The sequence below is a fragment of the Eretmochelys imbricata genome, chromosome 2, assembly GCF_965152235.1.
Source record: "Eretmochelys imbricata isolate rEreImb1 chromosome 2, rEreImb1.hap1, whole genome shotgun sequence".
NCBI classification, from domain to species: Eukaryota; Metazoa; Chordata; order Testudines; family Cheloniidae; genus Eretmochelys; species Eretmochelys imbricata.
The window spans coordinates 214,537,552-214,553,981 of record NC_135573.1 but is presented as its reverse complement, the minus strand read 5'-3'; the positions used below and the strand labels follow the sequence as shown (position 1 = coordinate 214,553,981).

Below are 16,430 nucleotides of genomic sequence, written 5' to 3'. Positions count from 1 at the left end.
GGGTTATATAGGAAGTAGGGGCCCGATTCTGGTGATTTAGAGCCGGCAGCCCTATAGCAACCACACCTCACAGACTCCAGTATTTGGACATGCTCTGAGAATGGCTGCAAGTTGGAAGGGGTGGTGTAGGCAATGGCTGGAGTATTTTGCATAAAACCACCTCTGCCCCTCCACGTAGGATGAGTTATCCAGGAGGCACAGCACAGAATCCAGCCCTGGTATTCCATCATAAATTACTTCACCTTTTTATATTTCTGACTTCCTTTTCTTTGCATTACTGAATTTATTTTTGGATACTCCCTGTGAATTCTGAAGATTTTCATGTTAAATGTGAAATAATTTGACAGTCCAAAGTCTTAACCTATGCTTACTTTAGAAATCATGTTCTTTTCACTACAACATATAAATAAATGACACTGGTTATGGTAATTTTAAAATTAATTTAATAAATTATAATCAGATTAAAACAGTCATTTGACTATTTCAATATTACACATATCAAATACAAATTTCTAGTGCACACAATGCATTCAGAAACATGGGAACTTGAAGATCGGCTGCAACCAACATTATAGGAACCTGCGGAGTTTTAGCTCAATCAGCCATTTTTTCCTTTCCTTCTGGAGATACCCCAGTGAGATTATTCTGTTTATGGAGCTTTCAAAGATTGCTACTGATGGGTGAATACATTTCAATGTAAAATGTGTGACATTTAGCAATAATATAGCACACTTATCTCCATGGTACCTACCCACATCATTTAAATCAAACTCGCAACACTCTTGTGAGGTAGGTACTTTTATCTCCATTTCAAAGATGGGAAAACTGAGGCACAGAGTGAATAAGTTACATGGCCAAGGTCACAAACTGGGAATAAAACCTAGATTTGTTGGCTACTATGCCTGTGTTTTAACTACTAGATCACATTTCCACAATCTGAGTTAGAAATATTTGATTTCATTTATCTAATCTCTTAATCAGAGATTAGAATTCTACCAATGTATGAGTAAATTTATGTTTAAGGATTTAAACCCAATACTTTTAATCTGAATACTTCTAACATTCCCAAGGAACAATTTGTTCATCTTGGTCTGAATCAAAACCCTGGATCCAAACATTCCCACACTTTATGAAAGGTCTTAGACTCATCTCTATTCAAACTGACACCTGTTTTCCCAATTAAACATATTTTAGGGATTCAGCATAGCCCCAGGTGAAAGGCACAAGCAATTTGTCTTTCTAGTTGACTGAACATTTTGGGTAAAAATAGGCCTGATGCTCAACTCCACTGAAAATCAAACCCATTTTATTTAAATATAGAGTTAGGTGGCCAGGTGGAGGCATCCAACTTGTAAATGCTGGCATCAATTCTCTGCTACAGCTAAAGTCTAAAACTGTGGGTTGACTAAAACCAGGATATTTATGCACATCTGAGCTCTCTATTACTACATCTTAGTACTGTAGAGAAAAATGAAAAAACAAAAAACCAATACAAATACATTTTAATCCAGGTATTTTCACCCGTTTGAAGTTTGCACGGCAACCTAAAGTTTTTTAGCTTCTTGATTTTGAGTATTTTCTTTTTTTAGTCTTGGAACAACTAAAAGTTGGAAAAGCATAAGGAAAGAAGAACAACCCATCTCCTCTATTTTTGCTAATCTTGCTTTTAGGAGCCTCCCCCGGTTTTCCTATATCACTAGAAATAATTAAAATAGCACCTCACACAGAACAATAGATCCATCTCCCTTAGGATCACTTTGATATGTGTGTGTCTGGGGGTGGGGGTGGGGGTCAGGGCAACTAGAAATTAACAACCTGATCCTGCAAATGCTTTGTGACAGGAGTTACTTTAGTCAATGGAACAACTCGCTTGTGTCAGTATTGGTGAGGTCAGTCCTAAAGTTCTTGGTAAATGTGGGTGTACTCCTTAAACAAATTAACCTAAGCTGCAAGCCTGCATTATACAACACATATGATATATCATCTAGTTAATTGAAAACATTTCAATTAATACAAATCAGTTATTGTATCATGTTGTTTTAAATCATTTTCCTGTCTCAATTACTCATCCTTATGTAGTTGTATGTTATGAACACACAATTGGGCATGGCGCTGAGATTCTACTGTAATTCAATCATTATGGAAAAATTTACATTCACATTCTTTTAGATTTAGTCTCTATGGAGACTACCAGGTTGCAACAAATATGATTTTAATTATTGCTATTGTGAAGAATGCTTTCCACATATGGTTACATACTAATAAAGTGATTGAAAAATGCTATTATTTTTACATGCTTTTTAAGAATATTGTGATCCCTTGAATGTAAAAAAAAGTGCTGTGAAAGCACAAGAAAATAATATAGGGATCTTAAATTTAACTTGGGTAGGCAGGAGAATCAATATTTAAAAGATCAAATAAAACCACATGACCATTTTTAATACATCTTTCAAACCTTCATAAAACATCATGATTCCTACCTAGCCTGTGTGAAATGCTTGCATTTCAGAAAGAGGCACCGTCAACTTATTTCAAGCAACTTTGAAGCATATTCCCAAGGGCTCTTTCCATAATTCACTGATGTTTTGCTGTATTGGAGATCAGTTGCTTCATAATTTGTACTCCCCAGAATGCAATGCAGAGTGAAAATAAAACCTACAATATAAAGAACAGAGTGAAAAACATTAGAGAAGCTTTCTTAATTAAAAATTATATAGTAATTATGGTAAATGGATAAAAAGCAGAACTCTCCCAAGAGACACATCAATATAAGAATTCCAGGCATATTGTTAAATTATGAAGAATAGATGTTGGAGTCTACAGGCTTTAGGAATTTAACGGAAAGAGTTTTTCTCCCCTTCTCATAGTTTGCACTTCCTTGACATTTTACTAAACTTCTTTCAGTCCCTACCACTGAAAGAACACATCTATCCCTGGAAGATCCATTAAATATAGAAGTATTTTATTTAGAGAAGAAACATATTTAAGCAACAATGACTGAGGAACAGGGCATTTCTAGGGGATTAATGACCGGCTGGTAGATGATGATCACCTGAAGTACAGCCACGGGCCATTAAGCCCCAGGAAATGTCCTCAGCTGAGATTGTTATTACTATTATAAGTTGGAAAAAAAAATCATGGGTGTATTTTTTAAATGGGGTGATGCAGTTCCTTCTCCTTCTCTTTTTTTAAATTAAACTCTTTATTGTGAGTTTGTTAAAGAATGCAATGTATGCTGGTGGGGGACTATTTCAAATTATAGCTGTTATATCCAGAATGACAAATCACACTCTGCAGAATTAGTTTGGCTTCAGAGTTCTACAAAAAATATTGATTCAATGCCTACTAAATTCAGGGTTGCTAATATTAAATGCAAAGTACTGCATTCATGAAACTATAAGGCTGCGCCAGTGGGAAAAAACCGCAGAGAATATAAATGGGCCACATCCAACCTTGCATCACAACAGTTCTGTGCTGCTCCACTGCCACAAAGCTGACCTAAAGCCAGCTGAGCCAACCACAGGAGGAACTGAGCAGAAGCCCGCTGCGTGGTCATAGACTTTAATTTTCTCTGGATCCTCCAGTACATTCTGTGCAACAGAGCCTGAGAAATTTGAACAGATTGTGTGATCTAGTGATTACACTAAAATAACACGAGAAAGTTTGGGGAGATTAAAGGGTGTGGACAGCAGGACAGAGCGTAAATGTACCCGACTGCTACCTTTGAACACATTGTGGAAAATGCACACTTCCTAAACTGCTCAGGCATGCATAGTGTGCCTCCCACGTAGTGCCTACCTTGCAGCTTACTGACATTTTCTGCTGTATAAACTCAATATATACTTTTCAGACTAATCACCTGGAAATTGCCATTCCCTGTCCAGACTCTTTATTCCTTGCCCCTCACTAAAAATTATTTACATGTCAATTTTCAAAGTAAACTAGACTATAACAAAAATGGTTGGGAAAAAAAAAAAAAAAGCATGGTTAGTTTTTTGGGTTTTTTTAAAACAGTGGGAAAGCACTTTTTTCCCCCTCTCCCAGAAGAGCTGACAGTTTCACCCTCAGACTTAAATAAAAAAATGTACTGTGGTCAGCAATCGTGCATGGAACATTTTAGCCCAAAACATACATTTTTCAGAATGCTGTAGCCAGTGAAAACAGATTTATAATGGAAACTGTTTTACAATCTTAATTTTAGCAGTTGCTACCAGTGACTGCAGTAGTATTATTACCCAGATAACTAAGAAATCAAACTTCATATCTGTTATTTATACTGATGGAAGGGGAGCACACTCTTTCAAACACGTCCATATTTTCATTAGGTTCTTTTCATACAAACTCTCTCATTTAAATTGTCCACATTAGTCTAAATAGAACTATTCATGCAGATAAGGACATTGACAAGGGCATTGCAAATTTGGGCTCTTAGTAGACATGAAATCTTGGGATGCTCCTGTTAAATCTCAATGCAGGATTAGGGCTTAAATTTGCAAGATTGTAAACTGTTCTAAAATTCTTAGCGGAAGTCAAGTTTCCCTTTTTGTACTATAAGTTTGTTGCTGACAACTGATGCTTTAAATAGTCCATCATATTGCCTCTGGTTTACACTGATGAATGAGGAAAACTTATTTAACATAAATAGATGTGGTTTGCATGGCAGCTGAATCAGAACAATAGTAACAAAAATAAAAAATAAAAACCCAGTATATATTATGTCTCTCCAAGACCTCTTACCAGAACGGTTTTAAAACCACAGTCCCATATGCAGCAATGTTTCTGATATGCATTTCCAGGATTAGTTAGCATTAATTATGTTTTTGCAGGGATCCAGTCAATCTATAAAAGGTGGAGTTTGGCGTTTTTGGGTGGGATAACTGTAGTCTCATATCCTCCATAGGGTTTTTATTTCCTTTTTAGCATTTGATCACACTGGTGCTGCATAGTCTGTGTCTGAAGATGTGCATCATACTTGTTTTACAATTGCTAGATCGTATACTATTTCGTTCTGGATTAGGTCTATGTCTAGAATCACAGCATATGCTCTCAGTAAATATTTCATTGCTTAGTGCTAAAAGAATCTTCACTGCACCTGCACAGGTAGGTTTGGTATGATACTAATGCCCTATCCACATTAGGCGATTGACTTGATGCTGAAGACAGTTATCAGCATTAGGTTCCCCTTGAGCTGGTGCTGGCAATGGTTTAACAGCTGCAGTAGACAAGATAAAAGTTTTCGAAAAGTCATTAAAGAAAGAGTCCTTGAGATTTGCTTCTAACGGGTCTCAAAAATGCTTTCTGCCAAGATGTTGAAAATGGCTTTGTTCTGTCTACACTAGTAATAAAGCCATTGTTAGCATCTTTTTGAAGGGGGCCAGTTGCTGATAATCATGAGTGTAAACTTTCGAATAAACACTTAAGTGGTGGTACAACAGTGTTCCACATTGATAAGATAGTGTTTGGGCACAGCACTCCAGATTCCTCAAATACATGAGCTTATTGGTTGTGATACTAGCACTGAACACTAGTTTTACAGTGATCTTCCTGCTTTTACATATAAATCAGTTGGAGGGGGCAGAGTTAGCTAGAAGAGAGAAAAGAGATGCATCTAGGCAGGAGACCTACTGCAGCTCTGCTGGAAGTCAGGATTTGGAAAGAATGGGCATAGGTCTGCGCTTCCTGTGTGCTCTTTTGGGGCTGGGCAGCAGAAAAGCAACACAGTACTAGTAGATCAGCAACAGTGCAGATCGAGCAGCCATTTCCCATGTGGAGGTGGAGTGTAGAGGCCTCAGACACTGCTGTGGCTAAAAAGCTATAATAGTGCCTGTAGACCAACTGGGGGAGGAGGAGGGGAATTCCTTCCACCCTAACTCTTCATCTCCCCAATGCCCAGTCCGATTTCTCAGGCTGTGTGCTGGCTACGGGGTTTGGAAGTGTATGGGGTGGGAAAGGAAGTAGAAGTTTCTTTTGCCTTTTTTTTTTTTTGGGTAGACCATGCATTCAGTTTAAAGTGGCACTTCGATTTGTATTAAAGTTGTATTTCCCCATGCAATTCTTAGAAAGACAGTATAACTCATACAGACTGGGCATTTCTAGAGCATGGGGGTTGATTAGCATAGCGCTAAGTACCTTCAGCACCCACTGATTTCAATGAGAACTAAGGCAGCTCACAGGAATACTTGGCGCCCTGAAGAGCTGAGACTTGGGCTTAAGTAATTTGTTGACTCAGGCCTTGTCTACACTATGGGCAGTTGTTTCCTTTCCATTGCTGTAGGGAACCTCTACACTACACAGCTATGCCACTGTAATTATGCTGCTGTGGTGCCGTAGTGTAGAGGTTCCCTACAGCAATGGAAAGGGTTTTTCTGTCGCTGTAGGTAATCCATCTCCCTACACAGTGGGAGCTTGGTCGATTCCTCCATTGAGCTAGCCGTGTCTACATGGAGGGTTAGGTTGACCTAGCTACAGTACATGGGTGTGATTTTTTTCACACCCTGAGCGACATAGTTATGTCAATCTAAATATTAAATGTAGACCAGGCCTTTCTCTTCCTTTTGCTAACTAGTTAGGTCCTGCTTAAATCACTTCTCAACACTCCAAGCCGTTCATAATATAGCAATAAGCATTGATAGCATGTGCACTAGCAGGCTATTAGTGCATGCCTTGGATGTGTTGTGATGCACAAGGTTGAAAGCTATATCTCTTCAACCAACTGAGATGATCACCAGTAGTTTACTCCTGGAGTGGCTTCTTGCTATAGAGCATAGCTCATTAGCTTTACATTTAATTCCTAACAAGTGATGAAAAAGTAAGAGGAAAATGCTATGTAGACCTTTTCTCAACTATGTTGGAGTGCTTTAAACTCTCCTTGTTTACTAAAGAGTCGTACAGTAGCCTCAAAAGGCCGCAGCTAAGATCTGAACCTCTTGTGCTAGCCACTGTACACATAGCCCTGCAGAGTTCCTGTGCCTCAAAGAGCACAGGAAATGTTAGTATGCCCATTTTACAGAGGCAGGACTGGGAGACTACGTGACTCGCCCTCATTCCAGACTCACCCCAGGTCTGTGGCAGAGCTGGCAACTGAATCTGTATCTCCTGCATGTCAAGCCAGTGCTTCAAATACAAGGCTACTGTGCCTCTCAAAAGAGTCTCTAGATACAAAATCGAGGTTAGGATGTTTTTGCATGAACACAATCCCCACTTAAAGTCTGCCAAAGATATCTACCAATTTGGAATGAAGAAAACTCATTTTCTTATTTTTGACTGACACAGTTTATTCGTAGAGGAAAGGCCATTCCCCCTCAAATTATTGCACTGACACGTCCCTCAAAAGCTCTGACTTCTATTGCTGATCCTCTGATTGTACCTGTAAGCTGGAACAGAAAGCTTTGCCACCACTGTTCTGCTATTAATACTATCTCCAAGGGACTCTGAGATTTATACTTTTATCTTGTATTGAAGGAATAATGAAACGTGAGTTAATGCAAGCTGGAGATTGCATCAGCACTCTACTCTGCTAACAAATGAAACAAACAACTCTCTGCATCTTGTTTTTGTTGTTGTTCAGTCTGAAGATTGCCTGAAAATATTGTATTGCAATATATATTTAGATTATTCCCTCCCGTAAGTGTCCTTACTCCACTCCATACATTCCTAATTCAACTTTAAAATATGTTGGATTAATTGAATAATTAAATTGATGTTGGGAGATAAACTTCCTTTTTCCAAACCCAAATAATATCTGACTTTCTCTGAGGCAGTTTCCTGTTTAAAAAAAACAAAACAAAACAAAAATAACCCAACAAAATAAAACTTTCTGCTTACACATTCATAAAACTTATTAAAAATAACTTCAGTAGATGGTCCAAGCTTATGCTTTATGGTTGTGCTAATTCATTCCAAGAACCCAATATCTTTTGTAGCTGTAAATTGTCAGCCATCATAAAAACTTACAAATCCCAGCAACACACACAAGTGGATTCATCCACCCACAAGCATTTCATCTTGGATCACAGTATTATCATGGAATTTTTTTCTATCAGGCCTTGCTACTATCTTCTTTTCTAGAAAAACAGGGTGGAGCCCAACCTGTAACTTTAGACAGTACTCTATAACTCAGTTATATCACAAAGTTGTCTCATTTTATATTCATCTCATCTTTCTGAAGGTTTAATTCTGGTAAACAAACTAACCAGAGATCCTGCTCTGATTGTAGTCACTGGCAAAACTCCCACTGGACCAGCTTTGATCCCTTATTTTAACAGGCAGGTAAAAAGTGTACTGCAAAAATATACTCCGTGACCTTGCTAACGCACTGGAATGGTCTGTCTAAAATTTCCTGTCTATACAAGAGAAATATATATGATTTACTGTACCTTTACTGGAATGGTGTACTACCGCAGTCTTTGCCCTGCCACAGTCCCTGATAGCCTGCTTTGTGAACCATGCCCTAACACCTGGTGGATCCCATAGCATGACCAACTCCAAGCTTTCAAAAATGATGAGAAAGCTCCAAAAAATCAGGAGAGTAGTTTAAAAATCATGTTTATTCTTCATTCATTTTTTTTTGGGGGGGGGGGTGTCATTTTATTCACCTTCTTGTTTTTGAACTGTTTACATTTTCCAGTTTGCCTCCATAGCCATGAGGGCTAGAAATTTATTTTTTTTAAATGAAAGTAGAGATTCTGATGTAGCCACATGACTCCCGGAGCTGAGGCTTTAAGAGAAAACACCAAACATCAAGAGGCTTGCAATAAAAATCACAAGAGTTGGCAAGAACATACATTTTTCACCTGCTGCCACTGGATCATCCTTTACTGGCACTAAATCCGTAGTGGGCAGAAAAGATGAGCAGCAGCAGCAGCAGATTCACTATTCACAAATTCATCTTACTGCCCTCAACTGACCTATTACTGCTTAGCAGATTCATCACATAGGATTGTTGGGAACATAAACTAGTTCATGCTCATTGAAGATGAAAAGTACTGAATGCGTGCTTTTAATATACTAACAAACCATTACTGGTAAGCAAGTCTGAGAAACGTATGGGGTTTCTATCTATGATCACAGCTCAGAAAAGGTAGCAAAGGCAGAATGTCATATCTCATTTCTGTTTTAAATCTTCTATTTTTCAGTTTCACTTAAAATTCTAAGATTAAGAAGCAACAGGAATGGATGACTGCCAGTAGTTCTCACAAATCTGACTTGATTTAAAATATTGTAAAATTAAAATATAAAGCTTTCATAGAAGCCAAGTAGGCAAAACCTTAAAATGTCTCCATGAGTAAACATACTGGTTTAATCTGCTGTACATTAACAGGCCAAGTGAGATTGAAAGTTTTATTAGAAGCTGTTCATTGCAGAAATGTAATACTTGAAATGGTCCCATTCCATTTTGACTACAAAGGCTGTGTAGTTTATTTTCTTAAATATTTTTACAGGAAATGCGCTCATTGAGATGTAACATGTCATTTACTTTTATGCCTGTCAGCAGCTGAAGAATAATTATATACACATCACTGCATCACTTATAACTCCAACACAAGAGAGAGGGTAAATCAGACACACCTGAGAAGAACTATGTCATTTCATAAAATATTAACAAAATTATGTATGAAGAGCAGTTTTTTCACCTTAAATGAAGACACGTGGAATTAATTTTAGTTTAGTCAATAGTTTATTGCAGAGTTTTGATCGTTAATCACGTTCAGAACTGTTTTTTGTGCAATACTATATACAAGAAGTGCTGAACATGTACATTGCCAGGGACAGAGTTAGGGCTATTGGCCAGTAAGGTTTATGGGTTTAAAAAAGGTTTAGATACTATATTTCTTAATCATTCTTTTCTGGAGAATGAACTTTTATTGGAATGATGGGACAAATTCGCTTAAATGGATTGGCACCAAGGATGAACCAATCCATATACCTATTGTTGCAATGATCACATCATATAACTCATACAATGAAATGACTTGCAGATAGCATACTCCAGTAAAATGACTGAACTTCTAAAATTACAGAATTCTGGATTGGGTTCTACTCTCCGAATACTTAATATTTATGAGCAACAGCTAAAGACCTAGGAGTAAATAAATCCCCTTGTTTCTCTTTCCAGCTAGTACAATATTTCCCTAATAATATATTAAGAAGAGGACCATTAGAAAAGAGAACGATGTAACAGTGTTCAACCTCACAATGAAAGGTTGCAGTGTTAGCAATAATAATATTTATGTAAATGTATTGTCATTTCAGAGTGGTGCCGTTGTGACAGTACATGAGATAGAAGCCCAAAGTAAAGCTAGTGAACAAGACCAAGAACTAGCTATTTGGAATGGTGTCTGTGTGGGAGATAACGGGGAAAGGAGGGAGAATGATCCGATGCCTACAAAGCAAAAGATCTCTACTCACTTAATTACCCTGATGAGGAAAGTCCCAAAGTCCCTCAAGTCCCAAAACAAGGTTATTCCTGGGGGAAAAGAGTTCCCAACCCCAGATAATTGCTCTGAGACATTAGATCTCTGACAGTAAAACTCTGCTGCATATGTCAAAGAGAAATGGTAGAAAAGAGCTGGCTACAGTGACTAAGACAAAATGTGACCTAGGGATAGAATGTGAAGAAAGGGATAAAGCAATTGAATGACAAATTGAAGGGAGTTTCAGCACAGTGAATGAGATTGAGGGAAACCAAGCCAGGAGAGAAGTTCATGTGAAACCATAATTGTCCTTAAATCCAAAAGGCCACAGGAAGAAGTTAAGCATTTCATTGAAAAAAGGAGATTAGTCAAAGTGGTCTACATTGCACAAAAAGCCTTTTGGACAGTTGAAGGGAAGAGGAATATGCTAATATTCATTGATGCTCTAAAGGGAAAATTTTGCCATAGAAGATACACATCCACATTTTAGACAGACAAGATACATCCCAGCCTGAGGGCCAAACCCCTTGCAAGGCCAAGAACAGTAAATTGTGAGTATTTTTTAGTTCCAAGGCAGAGAAAATGTGTTTGGATTACTCCAGCCCTGCTGTTGGAAAAGCAGCTCCCTTTCTGGCTTTTGGTCTCTCTTTCTGTCCTACTCTCAGCATGTTGTTTGTTCTCATGTCCTGTCATGGCCCTTGTAATTCTCATTTGGGAAACTTCTCAGACCAGAAGTCACCTCTTCTTGATCACACCCTTGTTCTCAATATTGAGCATACTACATTCAGATGGGCAAAGCTACTAATGCTTCTTTTGATCAGCTGCTTTGCAACTGAGACCTGATCAACACTCAGAAATTAGATCACCTACCTATGTCGCTCAGGGCTGTGAAAAATTTTGTGCCAAAAGCACCTTAGTTAGGTTGACCTAACCCCTAGTGTAGATGCAACTAGGTCAACAAAAGCATTCTTCCATTGACCTAGCTACTGCCTCGGAGAGGTGGATTAACTACATTGATGTAAAAACTCCTTCCATCGGTATAGGAAATGTCCACACTACAAATGCTAGTAGACATAGTCTGAAAGGAAGTCCTCAACTCCAACAACTGGCCCCTGGGGTCAGCTTGTTCATGAGTCTGTCTAGAGAAATGAGAATGTTTACCCTAGACAACACCTCATAGTGATTATTTGGATTTGGTTGCTGTAGCCAGCCTTTGTGAGTGCTTTGGGCAAGGCTCTCTGGTGTCAATCCTCAGATGTATTTGGCACAGCTGAGATGGGGAGACAAAACTGGCTCTAATCTATCTTTTCTCTTTCCCCCGGGGATGGACAAGGCTGAACCAGCCCCTGTCAAAAGTTAGAGCAGCTACAGTGTGTTTCAGCCCCACCCTTGTCATGCCTCTGACATGTACTCTACACCAGTAAGAAGGGAGTGGGGTGGTGAGCAGACAGCTATCTACCACCCCCAGATTATGCCAGGCAAGGAGAATCCCCTTCAAGTGGTACTCTGGGAGTTGACTTAGGTTAACTTAGACCTAGGTTCAATTTTCTGTTCTGCCATGGACTTTGTGTGTGACCTTGGGCAAGTCACTTATATTACGTCTATGCGTTGAGCTTTGAGCTGGGGGTGTATGTGTGATTCCCAGCTCCCATAGCCATACCTTCCCTACCTCTCATTAAACTAGCTTGCTAAAAATAGTAGGTTTGCTGTGGTAGTCTGAGCTGTGGCATGCGGTAGCCCAGCTAGCTACACTGAGTACATACTCAGAGGGTACAGATGGGTTTGTGCTCCAGGTGGCTAGCCTGCACCACTGCTGCTCATGCTAACGTGGCTAAATTTCTATTGTTCGCATGCTAGTTTGATGAGAGTGACTATGTCTACTCGAGCTGGGAATCACATCCTCTGCTCAAGTGTAAACATAGCCTTAATCTCTCTCTGCCTCAGTTCCTCATCTGTAGAATGGGGATAGCAGCACTTCCTTACTTCACGGAGGTGTTGTTGTGAGGATAAATACATTGAAGATGGTAAGGTTCTCAGATACTACAGTAATGGATAGCATCGATGTACCTAAGATAGATAGATCTGGCTCTCTACATTTAACCCATTCTATGAGGAGCTTCATATAAATAATTTCTAACCGGCTTTTCATTATCAATTTTCCCATACCAGTATATTATAATACAGTTTCTAATTACATGATCAATGAGTCACATCCTTACCAGCAAGCTGATCTTATGTATTCCTTACCTTATTCCAGCCGTTTAAGAATACCACTCTCATGTATCTGTACTACACCATGCAAGACCTAAGAATGGTGTGAGAATCTGTTGGTATCTCATGATTAATTTTGAGTTTAAAAAAGTTACACACCACTATATCATTAATGATCGCAGAAAAGCTTAAAAAAAAATCCAGGTTCTATTTTTGGAGAAATATATCATCTTTCCTATTGCAAGATTTTTTTCTAAATTGAATCCTAGATTTGAAAGGACACTATATCTGGAATATTCTTATGCCTTGGAAAGGTTACTTGGTATTGTTTTATTTGTATGTCAAAGGGATGCTTGAAGTCTCAACAATTATTAACCTCTCCCATGGTGTGCTAGTAAGAGGTCAGAGGCTCACATGTGGCTTGCAGCTTGGAGAATTTCTCTCAGCATTCTGCCAGGGATGGGACTGCCCAAATGGTTTCTCTCATAAGTTCTAAGCCATAAACTGCATCCTACTTGGCTAGCCATGCCAAAAGAGGACCCAAGGGTATCCAGAGTCTTGGCTGATGGGAAAAAATGAGTGCTTCCTATGGAAGCCACAGCTGTTTTCCTGAGAGAGAGCACAGATGCCTGAATTTTTCCCTACTTTCCGTTTTTGACTACCTGTTCTGGCGGCAGTTCCAACAAAGGGGGAGGAAAGCAGCAGGCATCCAGCTGTTTTAAGTATGCTTTGGCAACACGGGTACTGATTACATAAACATTGAAAACATTCAAAAGAATTTTTCCTGTCTTTCAACTATTAAAAAGAAAAAAGAAAAAAAAGTGTGAGCATGCCCTAACACTCCCCATCTCAAGCAGAAATTTAATGACCAGGATAAAGCCCTTCATTATGAAAGCTGAGGTTATTCCAAGAAAAATGATAGTACATATTACTGGAAAAGATCTTGAACTTATAAAGAAACAGTTTACATATATATCTTATCCACTTTGCATAGAGAAGATTAGTTTCTTATGTTAAATTGCATGATGAAGGTCAAAATGTGCATTTGAATTTGAAATGTTGAGCCTTTATTCCTAATCTAGCTCACTGAAGACAATGAAGGCACACTGATAGATACACCAGCTATTAATCTGGCCCATTATATTTTACAGCACTAGCTACATCATTGATTTCAATGGAGTTACACCAGCTATGAATTTGGCGGTTATATTTTACTGCACTTACTTGGTTATTATTCTCATTTATTTATTAAGAGATGAGAATCGGATGAGAGCTGTACAAGACATGAATATCAGCAGAATCCCTGATCTGGACAATTTACAATGTTATGAGGTAATCTTATTCTAACTTTCCTCCACACACTTTTAATTCCCCCCTCCCCAAATAGTGTTATTTGACATCTAAAGTATTTTCAAGATTGGGTTTAATTAAACAAATTTAAGCAATTTGATAATTCATGAAAGGTCAGCCAAGATCTGACTGCTTATAGTTATATTTGATATGCATATAGCAGGATGGAATGTGAATAATGAAAATGAATTGATTTCAGATTGGTATATCAATTTGTGAACCAACAGAGATCACCCTAGCTGAAAAGACATATGCTGTAGGGCAACATTTGAGAAAAGCAGGACTCTAGCACGCACTTAAGCTTGCAACTCACCTTAAAGATTTTTTAAAAACTGCTCCTCCACTGCACTGGCTAACAATTGCACCTGGCTGCCATCCTGAAATGTTTCCCCATAGGTAAAATGGAGAAAACACCTATCTACCAACTCACAGGGCATACTGTGAGGGCTAGTTAATTCTTGAAAAATGCTTTGAGTACAAAAAGCTCCATGAAAGTGCTGAGTATTATCAGCACCATCAGAATGCACTGATTCAGGCCCTTCATGTGTAGTGCTTCCAGAAGAATTAATTGCAAAGCAAGATGATGTGATTCTGCACCAGCGGTGCAACAGAAAATGTAAAATAATATAAAACCAATTCCCCAGGGTAGGTCATCGGCAGCGAGGATCAAACATAAGACCTTTTGCTCTTAATGCATGAGCTGCTACTGGCTGAGCTAAAAGACACCTCTCTATTAGTCAAACTGTAGCAGGCTCAGCAATCTCTATTTGGCCTAGCTATCACTAGAGGGGGACAGTGTGCCACACCGAGCAGTCATTGCTTACTGTAACAACACTGATTAATGAAAGGGATGTTTGATCTCAGCTCTCCCATTGCACAGGCTGAAGCACTGGGGCCATAGGGAAGGGACCAAAAGATTCCTTTTCAAGGGAAGGGATTCTTCCTCCTCCTGAGGAGCTAAAATCCCATGGTGCTCCCTCCTGGGTATTGGATACTGTGAGACTGCTGGATAGTGTTGAAATGTGTCAAATATAAGCTAGACAAGGCACCCTCCAGGCAAGATGCCTCATGCTGTCTCCTTGGAGACCTGCAACTGGCTATTTAAACAGCCATGGAGCAGTTTGTAGGTTTCTTCCTTCCTTCCCCACAGCTCATCAAGACGTTTTGTTCAAATATGCTGTGCAATGAAACGCCTGCTACTGCCAACCATGACCAAGAGAGAGACACCTTCTCCACATCTGACTCCACAGCTGGAAAAGGATACCAGGGTACTTGCACTGAGAACTTTGCTGCTGCTTTCCCAAGCTGGTACCCAATCCCTAGAGCCTTGTCAAGATTCAGCTGCCAGAATCACAATTTTGATGACTTCCTTGCAGATGTCCTCTGGGAATCTGTCTGGATGGTCTACTCTGGGGGCTGTCCAGGGAAGTTTTCCAGCTATTGTGGTCATACCTAGAGTGGTCATTTCTAGACCACAAGGACAGCCAAATGTGAGGAACAGAACTGGGGCCAATTTGGCTCAACTGAGCTATGCAGCCTGGCACCACACCCTCAAAGATAGAAGAAACCAAGTAGATGAAGCACACAATTGTTACTGTAGGAATGGAACATCGGGAAAGGCTGCTGTCACTCAGGACAGAACCCTTATGGGTGAGTGATTCTGCGCTGGGAAGGGTACATTTTTTGCGAGGGAAAGGATGTAGGGATGGAGCTTGTAGTGATTTTAATTGAAATAGGCAAAGATCTAGAGGAGGCAAAGGGGCTAATCATGTTGCTGTTAGACCAATGGTAGGGAAGCAAGAGGTGACTGTGGTGTGTTAGTTTGGTGTTTCGTGTTTCTGCATTGTGAAAACAGAATGTGCTTAAATTAAGACCTAACATTTCATTTACACTAAGGCTCCTCTACACCACTCTCACAGTGTAAAGAGGCCTATGGCATAAGGCAGCCTAGTGTAAATGAGAATAAGGCCCCAAATCTTTCTTCTTCAAGTTTAAATTAGCATGCCACAATTTTCATCTATAACCAGTATTCATTTATTAAGCTTCAAAATGGTTTTGCTGACATCTCATTAACAGGCATAGTATTATGTCTCTCTAGTTTCATTTATTTAAAAATATTCTCCAGTATTAATTCCTTTTATCTCCTAGCTGCCCCTCTACTAAATCTTATCAGATCAGTAAGTCTTTTAAAGCTACACTTATTTCAAAGTCTTTTCTGCAGTATCAGTGTGGGGACCTTCTGCAGTTATACATGTATGTCAGCCAAAGCATATTTTTAGAAGTTTTAGAACATTACTTTTTTCCTGAAAGCCTGCATATTTAAATCTTGAAGCACAAAGAAAACTTGGAAAATGAATTTTGTTGTGACAATCTGCTGAGGTTCCCAGAATTATGGAGTTTCTGTGTTACCCCTCTCAGCGTCAGCAAATGAGATTTTTGCTTCTGCTAAGATGTGTG

The 16,430-nt window shown here is 39.1% G+C and overlaps 1 protein-coding gene across 1 annotated transcript in view; it reads right to left on the bottom strand.

Moving 5' to 3' along the window:
- Positions 1–2,426: 2,426 nt before the first annotated feature.
- Positions 2,427–16,430, bottom strand: part of AGMO (alkylglycerol monooxygenase) — a 277,979-nt gene continuing 263,975 nt past the window's right edge. Inside the window, exon 13 of the mRNA XM_077809367.1 lies at positions 2,427–2,655. Within this exon, the coding sequence (XP_077665493.1) occupies positions 2,575–2,655 (81 nt within the window). The 3' untranslated portion in view covers positions 2,427–2,574. The remainder of the gene's footprint in view (positions 2,656–16,430) is intronic.